General features: G+C 39.2%; 1 protein-coding gene across 2 annotated transcripts in view; it reads left to right on the top strand.

Annotated features, from left to right (window-relative positions):
• The window catches only part of ANKRD44 (ankyrin repeat domain 44), a 207,021-nt gene extending 198,776 nt beyond the window's left edge, over positions 1-8,245 (top strand). Inside the window, exons 26-27 of one of the 2 annotated variants that reach the window (XM_017869304.1) lie at positions 1,248-1,339; positions 4,019-8,245. In XM_017869304.1, the coding sequence (XP_017724793.1) occupies positions 1,248-1,339; positions 4,019-4,266 (340 nt within the window). In that variant the 3' untranslated portion in view covers positions 4,267-8,245. The remainder of the gene's footprint in view (positions 1-1,247; positions 1,340-4,018) is intronic. The other variant, XM_017869305.1, reaches the window with a different exon arrangement.
• The last annotated feature ends 12,642 nt before the right edge of the window (positions 8,246-20,887 follow it).

Raw genomic sequence — 20,887 nt, 5'->3', positions numbered from 1 at the left:
TGTAACCCTTGGTGTGAAAGATCTAAAAGCGGTTTCATTTTCCGCTTTAGGAAATTATTTATGCATTTGTTTTAAAGGCAAAGGAATTTTTTTCATTTAAGATTCTTAAGCGGGGCGTGGTGGCTCATGCCTGTAATCCCAGCACTTTGGGAGGCCAAGGCAGGTGGATTACTTGAGGCCAGGAGTTCATGACCAGCCTGGCCAACATGGTGGAAACCCCATCTCTACTAAAAAATACAACACCACCAACAAAATTAGCTGGGCGTAATGGCGGGCGCCTGTAATCTCAGCTACTTGGGAGGCTGAGGCCGGAGAATCACTTGAACCTAGGAGGCGGAGGTTGCACTGAGCTGAGATCGCGCCACTGTACTCCAGCCTGGGCAACAAGATCAAGACTCTGTCTCCAAACAAAAAAACAAAAATCAAAAAACAAAAAAAATTGGGTGTGGTGGCTCATACCTGTAATCCTGGCACTTTGGGAAGCTCAGACAGGCAGATCACTTGGGCCCAGCAGTTTGAGACCAGCCTGGCCAACATGATAAAACCCCTTCTCTACAAAAAATAAAAAAATTAGCCAGCCACGGTGGTTTGCGCCTGTAGTCTCAGCTACTCAGGAGACTGAGGCAGGAGAATCACTTGAGCCCAGCAGAAGGTCAAGGCTGCAGTGAGCTGTGATCATGTCACTGCACTCCAGCCTGGGTGACAGAGTGAGACCCTGTCTCAAAAAAAAAAAAAAAAAGAATCTTAAGCAGTATATAAGCACAATATACTGAGTCTGACATAATTCTTTAAGGTATTATAAATTCAGTAAAACATCTGTGTGCATTTAGTAGTAACAAGGAGGGTTGAAATTATACATATATGTGGGTGGCATTAATGCCAGTCATATTGTTGAACTGTGTGAAACAGTGATTCAAATGCTGTGTTGGAAATCAAGCAGTAAAGGGCCTTCTGCAAAATACAGCAAAGCTTGAGTTCTTCCTCTGTCTTCCTATTTACTGTCATTGAGATTGAGATGCACAATATTTGTAATATCTGCAGCAAGATCTGGGCCAAACATACAACAACAGTTGGACCATTAGCACCTGGAAAAGATCTGGGCAGCAATTTTTTTTTTTCTTAAGTAAAAACATCCATGTACTATTTGCAGAGTCTAAGTACTTCCTTTTAGCGACATGGGCTAACCAGAATTCCACATTCTTACCCAAGTATGTATCACAACTGATGCTCGGTCTTGTGTTTTTTAGACCCCTCCACGTTGCTGCACGCAATGGCTTGAAGGTGGTAGTTGAGGAGTTGCTGGCCAAAGGGGCCTGTGTACTTGCTGTAGATGAAAATGGTAAGTGGAAAAAGTCAACAGTGACTGCAGGTACCTTCCATAAGCTAGTTGAAGCCAGAGGAAAATGAGAAAGACAGGTGCTAGTTTAAAAGGCAGTTAAGAATTCTGTCCCCCTTGGAAGTCCCGTGTGTGAGAAATCAAGCAAGGATAACTTGTCCTGTCTGTCTTTTTGTAAATCACATAGTCTACCTGTAGCCCACCCAGTGCTGTCTATTTTGCATGCAATGCCAGCAGCTGGTCTCTAACTCCTCAGCACAGTGGTTAAAATATTTTAGACACACTAAAAGAGTTTCAAGTTGACACTCAAAATTTTAACTGCAGATGCTGAAGAGTTAGGGATTACACATGTCATTAGTGCATGCTCAAGGGCTCAAATGAAAACCTAGATTTTTGATTGTATTTAAGTTCATTCTGAGATCAAACTTTTTTTTTTTCTTTAAGTACAGATCAGAACTCATATTCCAAGTATGGAAATTTGAGGAACAAGAGTAAAATTTCTTAATCAATGTCTAGGCTCGAAGCTTCCCCTGATCTTCCCCCTTATGCAAGCTTCCCCTGCATAATGTTCCTTTCCTAATGAACTAATTCTTAACAGAATTTTTCTACTCTGCTTCCTAAGACATTTTGAAAAGAATGGCTACTAGAATTGCACTAAGCTGCCATTGTAAGCACAATGCCTATTAACCTTGGGGAGCAAAAAAGGAACTTCTGGATATTTATGAATTCTGTAATTTTTAAAATGTGGCATTTAATTAAAGTATTATAATGTATTAATGTAACTCAATCAACTGCTTGTTACAGGTGTTGGGATTAGCAGCTCATGCCTGTTTCTCAGAAGTAAGCAACCATACTGGCATCAGTAGCTAACTCTTATTAGTTTTGATTTTCCAGCCCCGTTTATCCTAGCATGCATCCTGCTCTGTCCCCCACCTGACTCATCTAGGAAGTGCAGAAAGTTCCCTATTACTCCATCTCCCTGGTTTTCCTGCCTCACCTTCCCACACCCTCTTAACGCCACTGTAGACTTAGGGTTGGCCTGCAGAGGCCCACAGTTTTTCTCCAAAATGGTCAAAGAGAATAGAATAAATTAGTTTTGCTTTTCCTGGTGTAAATCTGCTGCACTGAAGGTTTGTTCAGCTGATAGTGACCTTAGGAACAAGAGCCCTGGGTTGGTGCATACCTGCATCCCAAAGGCCTGGGAACATTTGGGGCAATTTTATACAGCAGTACAACCACAATTCCTTTACTCATCACTGACTTTTGTGGAATGGAATGTTAAACTACCTGTTCATTCTTATTTGTGTTCATACCAGAAAAATGAATGATGTACTAAAGAGCAGGGTGGGGAGAGCAGGTCAAGTGATGATAAACAAAACAACAAACGTGAAGTTTTAGTGAGCTATTCCTCTGAATTACTGAGCAAGTGCCCTCACTGTGTAGTGGAAACTTTGACCAGCCGAGAAGGCAGCTAACCCTTTTCAGGCCAGTAGAATAAAGGTTGGATAAGGGAAATAATCAAGTCAAAGACTTAATCTACTTCCCCAAGGAACCTGTATTATGAGTTAAGACAGTTTTCTTATCTGGGCTGGACCCATTGAGTCTAAATGAGAATAACATGATTCTAATTATGACAAGCATAGTAATTTTCTCACATCCATTACATTTTAGATTTGGGACTTTGGTTGGTGAGTAGCCATTTTTAAATACTCTATTAGGCCAGGTGTGATGGCTCATGCCTATAATCCCAGGACTTTGGGAAGTCAAGGTGGGAGGATTGCTTGACCCCAGGAGTTTGAGAACAGCCTGGGAAACATAGCAAGACCTCGACTCAAATAAAAAATATTAAAAAAAAAAAAAATCAGCTGGGAGTAGTGACACACACCTACAGTCCCAGCTATTCGGGAGGCTGAGGTGGGAGGATTGCTTGAGTCCGAAAGACAAGACTGTAGTGAGATCAAGGCCCATGCCACTATAATCCAGCCTGGGAGACAGAGTGAAACCCTATCAAAAAAAATTTTTTTTGTTAAATTTCTCCTAAATGATTGTAAATTTTTAATCACAAACAACCAGTGCTTTCCTGTGTCTGATCTACTGTAATGATTCCATTTTTCTAAAACCAGTTATTGGTGTCTACTTTCTATGAAACATATATAAAGTGACAAAACTTCATTACTCACTTTTGCAGTCATCTAATTTTCAATATCTTTTCTAATTGGACACACAATTACCTAACAATAGAAAGTCATTGTTCTCAGAATGAGAGTCCTTCTCAGGCCCAGGCCTGAGGCTCATGGTGTGTGTGTGCTGTCAGGCAGAAACATCTTCCTGATTGTCCTGTTGCTGTTTATTGTGAAATTGTGTCCCACACCCACCCCCTCATGTTTGTGTTCACTAAATGAAGGCTGGAATCCTGCCTAACATTGGATAATATCGTGCTTGTCGTAGTCATATGAGCTGAAAACAAAAATAAAAAGCCCTCCATAAAATGTCTCCCCTCCCTCCCCCTCTAGCCTCACCCCTAGCATGACTTGTGAGAAGTAACTCCTCCTTTTACCTGGCATGATTTCTAACTCAACATACATCTCCACCTGTGAGGTCATCTGAGATGTACTGTGGAATGCTCGTGCCTCCTCGAGACTCCCCAGAACTAACCACTGCCTTGTCTGCATTTACGCCCAGGTCATACCCCGGCCCTGGCTTGCGCTCCTAACAAAGACGTGGCTGACTGCCTGGCCCTCATTTTGGCTACCATGATGCCTTTTTCTCCTTCCAGTACAATGACGGCTGTCAACTTCGTTTGTTTAAAAAAAGACAATTTGAGCAGGACGACCCTCTCCAATCTGGGTAGCATGGTTAGCCTGTGCAGTAACAACGTAGGCTCGGAGGATGGGTACAATGAAAATGATTCTGATTCGGAAACGTTTTGACTTTGGACTGTAGAAGCTTTCCTTTGATCACCTGTGTTGGAGGAAAGGAAAGAAGCTTGAATTCCAGGTTTATGTGTGTTCCAGTATTATTTGGGGCCTGGGCTTCCAGAAGCTAGTAGAGAAGGAATTAATCAAGGGCGGGCAGTGAGGCTGTTGGGTGGAACAGTCACACAGATGGCCCCAGTTTTGTTTTGTTTCACATCCTCTTTAAGATACTTCTATGAAAGTCTACCTCTCATTTTAAGTAAAGAATAAAAGATGTATTTAATTCCTGTTCTTTGGGGATAATGCAACAGAGAGGCAGCTGTTCACTATGAATAATTTTTCTTTTCATGTATTTAGCAGTGAATTCTCAGAAGTATATCAGTGTGACATTCATGTCCCCTGGGAGGGAAGGGAAGAGGCAGATAGGAAATGCTTCAAACCTCTTCTCACTTTGATGTTTACTTCCTCACTAGAAGCCAAAGGTAAAGGTGTTCATCTTCAGAAATAATGCCTGTAATAATCTTTTTAGAGAGTCCAACTATTTATATCCTCTCTATAGTAAGCATTTAAATATCCAGAACTTCTTTCTGAGGATCTCTGTTAAAGTTGCCAGATGAATTGAAAAATTGAACTTGCTTTTTTTGTTTAACACAGTGTTCTCCATAACAAGCCTGTGACTAATTTTCACTTAAGTGATTGAACCCAAATTTATCTAATAACATTTCAGGTGAAAATTATATTGCACCAAAACTTTGACACAATATGCAAAATTAATATGAAACTACCCTTTGTTAATTTACTCTTAAATCAAAATACTAACTTTTAAAAACCATCAGAATCATCAGCATTGTTCATCAGTAGTAAAATGAACTTCTGAGTCAAGGCCATGCCGAGTGAGTGAAAAGTGTGACTGCAAAAAGGAACAAAAAAAGTAAAAGCAGAAAGTAGAAATGGGTGATTTAGCAAGTAAAGCCGATTGCCAGTTGCTTGATGATGAAACCAACATAGTGAATATTGTGTCTGCTCCCTCTGCCAAAGCTTCTAGGTCAAATGGACCCCGTTCCACACCTGGAACCGCTGTACAAAAAGAAGAATGAGACTCTTTAAAAATTATGCACATACACACACATATATGTGTGCGTGTGTATATATATGTGTGTGTGTGTGTAGTTCATCAGCCAGCTATACATGAGGACCAAAATGCTTCAGTCTAAAATGGAAGATATACATTTTTTTCCTTCAAAATGCAAGTGAGAACTGAAGTAGCTTTTTTATGGAGTTAAAATGTAATCTTTTTGTGTACCAGTCTTTGTTGTATTTTATATTTCTTATGACACAGATTTCTAGTTGACCACTTAACATTTGCTGATGTTGTGTTTACCTTTTTTTTTTTTTTTTTTTTTTTTGCCAAACTAGAGAAAATGTCCATATACTTTTGATGTAAATGTGTTTATATTTATTTGAAATGAAGCAATTAGTGAGGAAACATCCGTTATTTGTTCTCTATTTTAATTGCTATGTATCTTATTTAGAATAACAAAAACAGTGAAAAAAACACACTTGACCCTGGGCTAGCCAAAAGCCCAAGGGCCAAACCCAGCATTTCCACTGCTAAAGTTTCCAGCTGACCCTCAGGTTCTTCCACGTTGGTTAGAGAGGGCTACGCATCTTCTATTGCTCAGCCACAGTCTGTAAAGCTTGGAGCTTAGAAGACATTGCAGTCTGGATGCTCTTCTGTGAGATAAAAACTCAAATGTGTAGTGGATCATATACACAAAGGCAGCCCAAAGAAATATTTAGAAATTACCCTAAGTACACTGAAAAGCTCACATAGTCTCAGTAACCTGATGGGAAATGATGGCAGTGTGTGGGCACATGTGCCAAAAGGAGAAATAAAAATCACCAGCTCAAGTGCTATTTTCTACTTGAGGAAGAGACAGAAAAGAAATGTGTCGAATTGGAGAAGTACTCTCTGACGTTTTATAATGAGTTCCATTTCCACCCTGGAAATTGCTATTTTATAGTGTATATGAGATATTTTAAAAATAATGTTCTATCATATCTGGATCAAAGACAGATAACTGTATTTTATTTTTCATCTAACTGTAAAACTTTAATCTTACTCTTCATATCCTGGATTTGATTAAAACTCCTGTTGGGTTCTTCACAAATGAGAGCTTGTTCTGGTATTGATTGAACTGGTATTAATTTCCCTGAAAATTTCCCACACCACCACCACTGTTTTTTGAATTCTTGGCGTTGTGCTTCCCACCTTCTGTCCTTTTCGTTTGTTTAGAGAAGGTGAATTTTTAGAAAGCAGATAAATTGCTAATGAGCAATAATGACCTTCTCTTTACCAAAACACTGAAAATTAAGAGAGATTCAATGTTGAAGAAGCACAATATACTGCGGTGTCTTTTTCTAGAAGTGAATGGAAATCTTGCTCAGTTGGCATTTCAAGCAGGAAATGAAATGCTTGCTTTAATGGCAAAGCAGCGTTAACATTTTTCCTGTCGTGTAGCAGAGAGTACAAGAATCATTTCAGCAAAGCAGTGACTCACCATGGAGCTGCGTTTTGACTTTTCCCCACTCTCTTACTCATAGAAGGAGGACAAAGGAACGAAATGAAATCATGCTCACAATGAACTGTTCATTACATCAACTGATCTCTCTCTCTCTCCCCCCCTTTCTCTTTCTCCCATACCCCAAGACTAAATTTTTTTTTAAAGAAATGACTTTAAAAACTATCATTTCTGTATTTTAATTACATCCCTTAGAAATAAAATTATGTTTGCACCATAGCTTTCTAAGAAAAAAAATGTGTTTTTAAGTAAGTCTTAGTTGCTTAGTGCTTTTACTTAAGTGTGTTATTTTTAGACTGTATTTTAACCACAGCCACAAGGATCATGTTTCATTGCACTTACTTATTTGCCAGTGTCTGCCTGTCTTTGGTAAATACATTACTATCTCCAAATTGCCTAAAATCTGCTATGATTCTACAGTAAATAGCTCAGGGTATTTCTATTTATCACTACTAAAAGGGCACCATAGTATGTTTTGGTACTTTAGGCAGTAAACACTGCTTGGTTTATCATTTTGTTATTAAATTAGAACAAGAACATCAAATGGATTTGCTGCACTAGTTATTCTTTGTACTGTTGAGCAACTTGGTGTGCTTATATGTTGTGTTGGTTGAAAAACTCATCCCTTTTTTTGTCTTGTAATATGAAGTTAGAGTGCCTTTTTATATTTGTATATTCTGGAAATGTTCTGTGGAATGTTTTGTATTTTTTCATTTGAGTGTTATCAGAGCAATATGATACCAGTGAGTTTTCATTTCTTTGAATGTATAAAGTGTCTTTTTTCCTGAAATTTCCCCTTGTACTTGCATTGAAATGAATATGAAAATGCTAAAGTTTTCTATAGGAATTGTTTGGTTTTGCAGTGCTAAAATGCTTTCTTCTTACAAAACTGTAAACCATACATAGGTCAGTATTATAGGGGAAAAGCATTTTAAGATAGTGACAATCTGAGTGTTTGTATAAAATGTAATTCTATGCGTTTCTTATGTGATCTAAAAATTCAATGCAAATATCTTTTATTTGGTAGTTTTGTCTACATATTTTATGCTCTAGCATGTGCAATATATCTTTGTAAAGCACGATGATACAAATCTGGTGCCAGTGTTATATTTTGCATAACATATTTGTAACAGCATAAAATATTGTTTGATGATTTCACTGGGATTTTGTCTATAATGTTTTCTTATGTAAATTGGAGTTGAATGACTGGTAAATGTCATGACTGTAAAAATGGGGAAAATGACTTTTAGTTCAGTGAATGACTTTGAACCAATCTGAATCTTCTCAAGCACAGTTTAATACTTTTGCAACTACTGAATGCTCTAATAACATAATGAAGTACTTAACTGTAATATACTATGGAAATGCATTCAGATGGTTATTTTACAAATAAAACGGTACACATATTGTTGAGATTTGTATTTTAATTTTCCAATTTATGCTTTTCTAAATTATGCTAATTTAAATCTTCGCACTCCCCCAAGCCAAATTAACTTTAAATTCGGGAACTAATCAAGATAAAAGTGTATCTCCAGATTCACAATTTATGTTTGTATTATCACAATTAGAGAAAAAATTCAAACATACATGCTTGTGTTTATTATATGTATTTATGCTTCCAACTTTTTTCCGTAAAGGGTTTTGTTTTGTTTTGTTTTGTTTCTGCTCTGTTGTCCAGGCTGATGGGCAGTGGTGAGATCTCGGCTCACTACAGCTTCGACCTACTGGGCTGAAGTAATCCTCCTACCTCAGCCTCCCAAGTAGCTGGGACTACAGGTGTGCACTACCATGCCTAGCTAATTTTGTTTTTTTATAGAGATGGGGTCTCACTATGTTGCCCAGGCTGGTCCATAAAGGATTTGAGCTGGGTTATGACAAAAGATGTGGTAAACTACAAATAGAAAAATGAGAACAGAGAAAAAGAATACAAACAGATACAGGAACCATAAAATTTAAAACAGTATCTATGACTGAACTTGAGTTTGCTCTTAGCTGCCTTGCAGCCAAGGTAAGAGGAGAAACGTGATCAGTTATATAGTTCACATATATCAAAAAGGAAGTTTATTAGGTCCTCAAAATTGTGAAATCAACCATGCCTATCTTTGGTATTGTCACCATTACCCTTCAGGGACTTCAGAGCAACACAAGAACCTCCATCTCTGCACTATCCTTAAAGGTATCCATAGAATTTCCTTCTCCATCTATCTCACCATCCAAAATTTTTCATCTTGAGTAGTAACTTCAGGGACAGTCCCTGGAAGCACTAAGGAACAAATTCCTAATGATGGAGTTTCCAGTTATTGACAAAGACATTTGGGGGTGGTGCCTGCCTGAGTTCCTCAAATCAAGTGTTATAGAATGTTAGCAGTTATTACAGTCCAGCCCAGTCACATCACCAGCTCTTTCAGGAAGAAACTGAATCCTAGAGAAGTTATACAACTTGAATTTTTGAAGATAGTGACCTGATGATACAACATCTGCCTCTAGATGTTCTCTCTTCCATGCCATCTTGCCATATAATGTTTTGTTTTTCTTCTGCCAGAAATGTTAAGGGAGGTTTTGTACTCAGCCCTGCCTCCCTCCCTATTCAAATACACAAATCTGGGTGCTTTTCAGTCTTAAAGGCTGTAAAGCAGGAGTCACACCACAAGTGAGTGCTTCCTGTTGTTTAGAGCAGACTGGGTATATTAGTTATCTATTGCTGTGTAACAAATTACCCCAAAACTTAGTGGCTTAAAACAACAAATGTTTCCTAACTCACAGTTTCTATGAGTCAGCCCTAGTTTAGCTGGGTCTTCTGTTCCAGGGTCTCTCACAGCCTGTAATCACGGTGTTAGCCCGGGAACGATCCATTTCTAAGTTCACTCATATGGTTGTTGGCAGGATTCTTCTCGTGGGTTGTTACACTGAGGGCCTCAGTTCCTTGATGGTTGTTGGCTGCCCTCCGTTCCTTGCCAGATGGGCCTTCCCGTAGGGAAACTCACAACATGGCAGCTTGCCTGGTGGGCTAGCATGCTGACAAAAGCCAGGAAGACAAAGAGCAAGACAGAGTCACAGATTTTTGCAACTGCATTTCAGAAGTGATATTTCATCATTTTTCTCATATTCTATTCATGGAAAGCAAATTACTAAGTCCAATCTATACTCAAGGGCAAGGGATCCCCCAAGGGTGTGAGCAGCAGGAACAGCAATCACTAGGAGCCATTTTTGGAAGCTACTCGCAATCCTGGTCTATCACAGTGTCCTTTGAGGCTGTAACATCATACTAATACACCTTCTTCCCAGTCATTGCTAAGAAAATTGCTTGCTTGACTGCCTGAACTCACCCTTTCAAGGAAAATGTAGAGATCCCTAATTTTAATTGTGTTCCCATAAGCAGAGAAAGGTGATAATGGCCTCCACTGTGATAATTATATTTTTGAACATTGATGTGGCACTTTGTCTTCAAACTGCTTGTCAAAGATTCCTTCTCACTAATTCCATTTGGTAGGTTTAGATCCCTGTATATCTATCCCTCACTTAACACACTTAATGTGTTTCAGAATTAGTTTGCAAAGCACAAAAGCATTAAGCTAAAAGGCTATTAACATAAAAACATTGTGGGTAAAAGTACTGTATGAATTGTCCCTTTAGCAAATTTCATCCTGAAGGTGCATTTGCTGTAAAATATAAAGCACCAAGATAATGGCTGTGCCATTCATTAATTCTCAGGCACTCTAGGGAGTGACTGGAAATGTGTGGGCATTTGTGGTTGGCACAATGGCTGGGGGGTGAGCAGGGCTGCTACTAGAGCATTTATGGTTCCAAGGGCCAGGGGGACCAAATGTGCCACTCAACCCAGGGAATAACTGCGCCACTTACAATGTCAATGTTTCTCTACACCACTGCTCACCTATTTGCCTTCCTCTTGTTTCTGAATCATTTCTTCATCAATGTATTGCTTGTGACGCCAGCCATATTGCCTCATCTATTTTCACAAGGGATTGCATAAACACACTTTATATGCTCTGAGAACGAGAACTTATAAGATTGAGAAGAACTTTGGAAGGCAATGCTGAGCACATGTGCCCACGATATGTATTTTTCCAGGGGAGAAGATTTGCACAGATCAAGACATCTTTAATTCATTATCAAACCACAAATGTCGACATACATACATATATTTCTTGTCTTAAGCAAGAGGTGATTGTATCTACTTTCCCAGTGGGGAGAACTCCTGCTCACAAAGATGGGGCACTTGGCCCACCGTCACATGGCAAGCTCTGGCAACAGAGTACTTCAGCCTCACAGGGTTCTCTAGGCACTAGTGGACACAATTTCTAGGATACTATTTTCTACTTTTAAATGTCAATGAAGTACTGTGTATTTACATTCTGGAAGAATTTTATAATTTTCAAAAGTAAAAATACTGAAGCAGTACTTTTAGAGCACAAAAAGCTTACCTGTGTTTACATTGAGTTGAAAGTACCCAGCAAATTCATGAACTTTATTTATATTTTTTATAGTTGGGGTTCCTAAGAATTACTAACATTTAAGCTTAGATCCTAACCACAAGAAATTACCAGCTATGCAAAGATCAGAGGAGAGAACATTCTAGGGAGAGGGAATGGCTAGTGCCAATACCCAAAGGCAGGAATGAGTTTGTTATGTTCCAGGATCAGAAATGGGGCCAGTGTGACTGGAGACTCAAGGGAAAGGGAGGGTGGCAGAAGATTAACAGCGATCTTCTGATTAAGAGCCCAGACATAAAATTTTGTGAGCTGGGAGGAGTTTCTATATTTTTCTGAATCTGACAAAAGCCACTGGAGAAATGTAAGCAGAAAAATGGCTGTGGTCTGATTTTTTTTATGTCATCTTTTTTTTAATTTTTATTTTACTTTAAGTTCTGGGATACATGTGCAGAACATACGGCTTTGTTACATAGGTATACATGTACCATGGTGGCTTGCTGCACCTATCAACCCATCATCTAGGTTTTAAGCCCCACATGCATTAGGTATTTGTCCTAAATGCTGTCCCTCCCCTTGCCCCAACCCACCGACAGGCCCTGGTGTATGATATTCCCCTTCCTGTGTCCATGTGTTCCCATTGTTCAACTCCCACTTCTGAGAGATAACATGTGGAGTTTGGTTTTCTGTTCCTGTGTTAGTTTGCTGAGAAGGATGGCTTCCAGCTTCATCCATGTCCCTGTAAAGGACATGAACTCATTCTTTTTTATGGCTGCATAGTATTCCATGGTGTATATGTGCCACATTTTCTTTATCCAGTGATTTCATTTTTAAAAGATCATTCTGGCTGCTGTTGAGAGAGAAACCCTAGTGACCAGTTAGGTGGCCACTGCAGTAGCCTAGACAAGTAAACATAGTGGCTTGGATTGTCTGGCAACAAGGGAAATGAAGAGAATGTGACACGTTTTGGATATGTCTTGAAGGCAGAGTTGACTGAATTTGCTGATGGCTCGAGTCAAGTAAACAGTAGAGTTTGGGGAAGAAGCCAGGGCTGGGATCATATGAAATTGTAGATATGTGAAAGTTGATTTGGAGTCATTCCTGTCCTACCCAATGAAAATGGAGTCAAGGAGCCATTGTTGGGAAAAAGCACTCTGGTCACAAACGTCTTCCAAAAACTGTTTTGCAAGTTTACTCCAAGGAAACAGCCTGCTAAGACTTCAAGACAAACTTTACCTAGCAGTTGCTGCCACCTGCCAATCAGAGCTCACCAGCTCCCACTCTGCTATCGCCAATTAACTTTCTTTCAAAACAACTTACATCATCTTTCTCCTTTCCCAATAAAACTCCAGCCCTTTCCTTTGTTCTTTGGACACACTGGAAACTACCCTGGTCTCTTTGTGCATGTCCCTATTGCAAGCCTACTTTCTGTATATTACTCTCAAATAAAATCCTCTTGCTTAGAGATTTGTCTTTGTGTATACACACACACACACACACACACACACACACACACACACACACACATATATATATATATATTTAGTATTGACAAATGAGAGGAGATTCCCTCAGGAATAAATGATAGAAGAGCCCCGAAATGTGGACACTCCAACATTTAGAAGTTAGGAAGGGGAGAAGGAAGATCTAGCAGAGAAGACAAGACATAATGGTCAGAGGTGGGAGGAAAACCAAGAGACCAAGATGTCCCTGAAACCTGGGAAATAAAGGGTCATAGAAGAAGGAGTGTCAATTATTTCTATTGTCTCAGTTGCTTCTGGGAAGCAGAGAAGCTGACCAATGGATTTGGCAAGATAGAGTTCATTTATTTATTTATTTTATTATTATTATTTTGAGATGGAGTTTCACTCTTGTTGCCCAGGCTGGAGTGCAATGGAGTGATCTCGGCTCACTGCAACCTCCACCTCCAGGGTCAAGCGATTCTCCTGCCTCAGCCTCCCGAGTAGCTGGGACTGCAGGTGCACACCACCACACTTGGCTGATTTTTTTTTTTTTTTAATTTTAGTAGAGACAGGATTTTGCCATGTTAGCCAGGCTGGTCTCGAACTCCCGACCTCAGGTGATCCACCTGCCTCGGCCTCCCACACTGCTGGGATTATAGGCATGAGCCACCACACCCAGCCTGGAGAGAACATTTTAGAGTAGCAGAGGAGGGTTACTGAGTAGGATTTAGTACACTTGAGATTTGTGATCATAAATCTAAAATGATACCAGTCATCCTGGTGGATTTTTTCATCAGATGTTTGGGTGTAGGAAGAGAGTAAGAAGAAAATAGAGTTTAACCTGGTATAGAGCTTTGCTAGTTAAGTCCAAAGGGAGAGAGGGTTATGGAACTATGGTGCTTTTAATGGATGTGATTATGTAGATCATGGATTCTAAACTGGCTAAGGAAGAAAGTGAAAACATGAGGGAGGTGATGGATACTGAAAAAGTGGTAGTCAATGGGGGTCATGATAAGACAGAATTATTGAATTGTAGCCTCAGAGTTAGTGATCTTGATGTGGAGTGCTCAAAATAAAGATTTCACAGGTGGTACAGTTTTGATGATGACAAAGCAAAGGATATAACCATGGGAGTGGGTGGTTGAGAATGATTGAAACAAACAAAAAAAAAGCATTGGGTGTGAAGAAGTAAAAATCTGAGGAGGCCAACGTGACAAAAGGAAAAGTCATTTATTATAGAATTGAAGCAAAATAAATGAGAACATTTAGCTACTTCAAAATATCTATTATTCAGGTATTTTACTTTAAGTAGATGGATACTAAGAGCTGATTTACTGTCAGGCTGAAATTTGGTTCCAGGATTAGGATGAAGCTTTTAAAAAAGTAAAAATGGTCAAGTGCATTTCTATTAAAAAACTAACCAGACCTTGGCTATGACAGAATGACAGGTTTTATGACCATATGGTTTAACCTAAATGTGTTTATGAGGCTCTCCAGAAAACATGACAGATGGCGAAGTGCTGCAGAATGAACAAAAGGAGAGTGTGGTTCAGACAACGTCTTAGTGATAACAATGAAAAATCGAATGCTTCCCAGTGGGCCTTCCGCAGAGGACAAAAGACTAAAATTATTGGAATTCTATATTGCTGTTTAGGTGAAAATTAAATTTGCTTTAAAACATTAACTTTTCCTGAAAATTCCAGTTTTAACTAAAAAATAGAAAGCTAACTTGGGTTGCTAATTCCCTTTTGAATTTCTTTCTTCAGAAATGATTTCTCTATGCCGTGTTTTATTTCACATTCTTCTTCAGGCCTGAGATTTACTCCTTGCTATTTTATTATTATTTAAAACTTGTAAAAAATTTGTTAGGAGAATGTTACCTGGTAATTTATTGATTTTCTGTTTAACTTCATTCACAAGGGTCTACCCATTAGCATGTAAATTTTGATTAGGCTGCTGAGCCCATTTCCTTTTGGCATCAGTGCTAAAAATGATGATAAAGGGCTCAGTTGGTGCCATCTGGGTGCTTGCTTTGTGATATTACAGCTAACACTAGAAATTAGATTGAGAAAACCAATTAATTTACCACAATGTCATTCAGAAATTGAAAAAGAAAAGCCTTTCAGGGTGCTAACAATAGTTCCTAGAGATAAGAACATATTTTCTAATGTATATTAATGATCATTTTCCTTGCCACCAACCTTGTGATCTGAGAGCGTCCTGGATGGTGCAGAGCAGGGGACATTCTTGCTAAGATGTTGGTTGTGACAAAAACCTTTAAAAACCTTTAAACTGCAAATAAAAATCATCTTATTGGCCAGGCACAGTGGCTCAGGCCTGTAATCCCAGCACTTTGGGAGCCCTAGGTGGGCAGATCACCAGAGGTTGGGAGTTCGAGACCAGTCTGACCAACATGGAGAAACCCTGTCTCTATTAAAATTACAAAATTAGCCCGGCATGGTGACGCACGCCTGTAATCCCAGCTACTCAGGAGGCTGAGGCAGGAGAATCACTTGAACCCGGAGGCGAAGGTTGCGGTGAGCCAAGATTGCGTCATTAGCCAAACTCCGTCTCAAAAAAAAAAAAAAAAAGGTCACCTTATTAAATTACTCAGGCTGCTTTCTAATTGAGGTGAATAGTAAAAATAGCTGATGCTCACTGAGTGCTTATGATGTGCCAAGCACTGTTCTGAGTGCTTTACATCCTTAAAACAACCCTGGAAAGTAGATGCTATTCTTTTTTCTTTTTCCTTTCTTTTTTTTTGTTTTTTTTGAGACAGCAGTTCTCGCTCTTTTTTTTCGCTCTGTTTCCCAGGCTGGAGTGCAGTGGCACCATCTCGGCTCACTGCAAGCTCCGCCTCCCGGGTTCACGCCATTCTCCTGCCTCAGCCTCCCAAGTAGCTGGGACTACAGGCGCCCGCCACCATGCCCGGCTAAGTTTTAAAAATATTTTTAGTAGAGTCGGGGTTTCAACGTGTTAGCCAGCATGGTCTCATCTCCTGGCTAGTGATCCTTCCGCCTCGGCCTCCCAAAGTGAGATTACAGGCGTGAGCCACCGCGCCCGGTCCCAGTAGATGCTATTCATTCTTACCTCTACTCTAGAAGGTAGATATTATTATCTCAAGAACACACAGCTAATTAGTGCCAGATCTGGGATTCAAATCTAGTCAAGTGGCTCCAGAATTAATAATCTTTACTACTATGCTATATATATTTTGGAAAGAAAACAAACTGCTTGATGTTATTATTTTCTTTTTTTTAGCCTTTTAATATATATATATCTCGGATGGCCTTTCTTAAGTGTCTGTAAATATTAGTTACAACAGAGGGTTGGTAAACTATGACCCATGGTTTAAAACCAGCAGCCATTTAAAAAAACAAAAACAAAAACAAAAAACTTCATTGAGATATAACTGACATAACATAAAATAACATAAAATTCGCTCTTTTAAAGGATACGAGTCGATGGTTTTAGTGATTTTAAAAGTTATGTAACCATCATTACTATCTAATTTCAGAAAATATTCATCACCCCCAAAAGAAAAGCTGTCCCCATTAACAGTCATTCTCTATTCTCTCTCTCTCCCCATCCCCTGGGAACCACTAATTACTTTCTGTTCCTATGAATTTGCCAATTCTAGACGTTTCATATAGATGAAATAATACACCATGTGGCTCTTTGTGACTGGCTTCTAAGGTGAATGTTTTCAGGGTTCATACATGTCTTAGTATATGTGTTAGTCTCTTCTTGCATTGCTATAAAGGAATACCTGGGATTGGGTAATTTATAAAGAGAAGTGGTTTATTTGGGCTCATGGTTCTGCAGGCTATACAGGAAGCATGGTGCTGGCAGCTGCTTCTGGTGAGACCTCAGGAAGCTTCCAGTCATGGTGGAAGGTGAAGGGGGAGCAGGAGAGAGAGTAGGGAGGTGCCACACTCTTTTAAACAACCAGGTCTCGTGTGAACTCAGAGCAAGAACACACTCATTATTGTAAGGACAGCACCAAGCCATTTATGAGGTATCTGCCCCCATGACCCAAACACCTCCCACCAGGCCCCCCTCTAACATTGAGGATTATATTAATATTACAACTTGAGATTTGGAAGGAACAAGCATCCAAACCGTGTCAGCATATAGAGGTGCTTCATTTCCTTTTATAGTCAAATAATATTTAATTATATGGATATGCCATGTTTGCTTATTCATTCATCATTTGGTGGACATTTGGTTTTTTTGTTTTGTTTTGTTTTGTTTTTTACTTTTGCACAATCATGAATAACGCTGCTATAAACATTTGTGTACAGATTTTTTTATGGACATATGTTTTGATTTCTTGTGTATATACCTAGGAGTAGAATTGTGTATATATCTAGGAGTGGAAATGGTAACTCTATGTTTATCATTTTGAGGACCTGCCAAACTGTTCCACAGAGGCTGCCAAACATTCCCTTCAGCAACGTATAAGAGTTCCAATTTCTCTACATCCTTGCCAGTACTTCTTATTCCCCATTTATTTTTATTATTGCCATCCTAGTAGATGTGAAGTGGTATCTCATTGTGGTTTTCACTTGCACTTCCCTGCTGACTAATGATGTCAAGCACCTTTCTATGTGCTTATTGGACATTTGTAAATTTTCTTTGGAGAAATGTATATTCAAATCATTTGCCCATTTTTAAATCATGCTGTTTTTATTGGCGAATTGTAAGCATTATTTATGTATTCTGAATACAAGTCCCTTATCAGATATAGGATTTGCAAATATTTTCTCCCATTCCATGGGTTGTTTTTTCCTTTTCTTGACAGTATCCTTTGAGGCACAGAAGTCATACTTTTGGTGTCATATCTAGAAAACCACTGTCTACCTCAAAGTCATGAAGATTTACTCCTATGTTTTCTTTTAAGAGTTTTATAGGTTTAGCTCTTACATTGAGAATCTGTAGATCAATTTGGGAAGTATTGCCATTTTAACAGTATTAGGTTTTCTGGTCCATGAACATGGGATGTCTCTCCATTTGTTTTCGGTCTTTCTTTCAACGGTGCTTTGTAGTTTTCAGTATACAAGTTTTGCACTTATTTTGTTAAATGTATTCCTAAATATTTTATTCTGTTTGATGTTGTTGTTAAGGAAATTATTTTCTTAATTTCATTTTCAGATTGTTCATTGCTAGTATGTAGAATTACAATTGATTTTTAAAAATTGATCTTGTATCCTGCAACCTTGCTGAGCTAGTTTTCAGTGGAAAACTATTCCATAGAGCCCTTCCTCCCTCCCTCCCTTCCTTCCTGCCTTCCTGTTTTTCTTCCTTCTTTTGAGACAAGATCTCACTCTGCTGCCCAGGCTGGAGTGCAGTGGCATGATCATGGCTCACTTCTGCCTCGACTTCCTGGGCTCAGGTGATCCTTCTGGCTTCAGCCACCCAACTGGCTGGGACTACAGGCGTGCGCCACCACACCCTGATAATTTTTGTATTTTTTTGTGGAGATGGGGTTTTGCCATGTTGCGCAGGCTGATCTTGAACTCCTAGGCTCAAGCAATCCACCTGTCTTGGCCTCCCAAAGTGCTGGGATTACAGGCATGAATCACTGCACCCAGCTGGATTCCTTAAAATTTTCTACATATAAGAAAAATTTTCTACATATCATCTGCAAATAGGGATAGTTTTACTTCTTTTCAATCTGGATAGAATTATTACCTTTAGAGTTTTATTACTTTTCTTGCCTAATTTCCCTGGCTGGAACCTCCAGTATAATGTTGAATAGATGTGGTGTGAGTGACATTCTTACCCTGTTCCTGATCTTAGGGGAAAAGAATCCAGTCTCTCACTATTAAATATAATGGTGAAACCCCATCTCTACTAAAAATACAAAAAATTAGCCAGGCGTGGTGACTGGTGCCTGTAGTCCCAGCTACTCAGGAGGCTGAGGCAGGAGAATCGCTTGAACCTGGGAGGTGGAGGTTGCAGTAAGCCGAGATCATGCCACTGCACTGCACTCCAACCTGGGCAACAGAGCGAGACTCCATTTAAAATATATATAAATATATATAGTTATCCTGGGTTTTTCACAAATGTCCTTGATCAGTTTGAAGAATTTTTTTCTATTTCTAGTTTCTTGAGTGTTTTTATTAAGAACGGGGGTTGGATTTTGCCAAATGCTTTTCTGCTTCTTTTGAGATGATTGATCATGTGGTTTTGTCCTTTGTCTTTTATTCTATTAATATAATGTATTACATTGGTTAATTTTTATATGTTCAATCAGCTGGTATACATAGGATAAATCCTACTTGATCATGGTGTATTATCATTTTTATATGTTGTTGATTCTATATGCTAATATTTTGTTGAGGACTTTTGTAACTATATTCATAAGGGATATCAATTTCTTTTCTTTTGATCTTTCTTTCTTTCTTTCTTTCTTTCTTTCTTTCTTTCTTTCTTTCAGACAGAGACTAACTCTGTCACCCAGGCTGGAGTGCAGTGGCACAATCTTGGCTCCCTGCAACCTCCACCTCTCCACCTCCCAGGTTCAAGCAATCGTGTCTCAGCCTCCCAAGTAGCTGGGATTACAAGTGTTTGCCACCACACCTGGCTAATTTTTATATATATATATATTTTTTTTTTTGTAAAGACAGGGTGTCACCCTGCTGGCTAGGCTGGTCTTGAACTCCTGGCCTCTGCAATCCACCCACCTCGGCTTCCCAAAGTGCTGGGATTACAGGCGTGAGCCACCACACCCAGCCCCTTTTGTTGTATTTTTCTTGTTTTGGTGTGATGGTAACACTGGCCTCATAGAATAAGTTCAGAAATGTTCCTTCCTCTTCCATTTTGAAAAAGATTTTTATTGTTCTGATTCTGTTTTGAAAGTTGATAGAATTTACCAGCAAAGTCATCGGGTTTTGGGATTTTCTTTGTGGGATTTTTTGTTTTTGTTTTTATTGTTGACTCAATTTCCTTACTTGTTAGAGATCTGTTATCTATTTCTTCTTGAGTCAGTTTCAGCAATTTGTGTCTTTCTAAGAATTTGTCTATTAACACAGATTATCTAATTTGTTGTAGTATACAATTTTTCATACTATTCCCTAATCCTTTATGTTCTGTAAGGTTAGTAGTAATATCCCCTCTTTCATTTCTGATTTGACTAATTTGAGTTTTTTCTCCTTTTCTTCTTTAGTTAGGGTAGAAGTTTGTCAATTTTGCTGATTTTTCAAAGAACCGACTTGTGTTAATTTTCTCTTTTGTTTTTCTGTTCTCTACTTCATTTATTTTTGTTATTTGTATTTAATCTGTATTATTTTATTTCTTCTGCTTACTTTGGGTATAGTTTACTCTTCCTTTTCTTTTTTTTTTTTTTCGAGATGGAATCTCACTGTCTCCCAGGCTGGATTGCAGTGGTGTGACCTTAGCTCACTGCAACCTCTGCCTCCCAGGTTCAAGAGATTCTCCTGCCTCAGCCTCCCAAGTGGGTGGAATTACAGGCGTGTGCCACCATGCCCAGCTAATTTTTGTATTGTTAGTAGAGACAGGGTTTCAACATGTTGGCCAGGCTGGTCTCGAACTCCTGACCTCAGGTGATCTGCCTGCCTTGGCCTCCCAAAGTGCTGGGATTACAGGCATGAGCCACTGCACCTGTCTTCTTTTTTATTTTCTTAAGGTTGTTAGGTTATTGAATTTTAATATAAAATATTCTTTTTAAATATAGGTGTTTACAGCTATACATTTTCCTCCTAGCGTTGCTTTAGCTGCATCCCAGGTGTTTTGGTATATTGCATTTTCATTTTCATTGTTCTCAAAATATTTTCCAATTTCCTTTGTAATTTCTTCTTTGACTCACTGGTCATCAAGGAATATGTTGTTTTGGCCAGGCTCAGTGGCTCATGCCTGTAATCCCAGCACTTTGGGAGGCTGAGGCAGGCAGATCACTTGAGCTCAGGAGTTCAAAACCAACCTAGGCAACATGGCAAAACCCTGTCTCTACAAAAAACAGAGAAATTAGCCAGGCACGGTGGTGCACCGCTGTAGGCCCAGCTACTCAGGAGGCTGAGCTGGGAGGATTGCTTGAGCCTCGGAGATGGAGGCTGCAGTGAGCCATGATCATGCCACTGCACTCTAGCCTGGGCAACAGAGCAAGAGGCTGCAAAAAAAA

Source organism: Rhinopithecus bieti, unplaced genomic scaffold, assembly GCF_001698545.2.
Source record: "Rhinopithecus bieti isolate Rb0 unplaced genomic scaffold, ASM169854v2 scaffold_2572, whole genome shotgun sequence".
In the NCBI taxonomy this organism is placed as follows: Eukaryota; Metazoa; Chordata; class Mammalia; order Primates; family Cercopithecidae; genus Rhinopithecus; species Rhinopithecus bieti.
The sequence above is the reverse complement of the archived record's forward strand: the minus strand, read 5'-3'. Positions and strand labels throughout refer to the sequence as shown.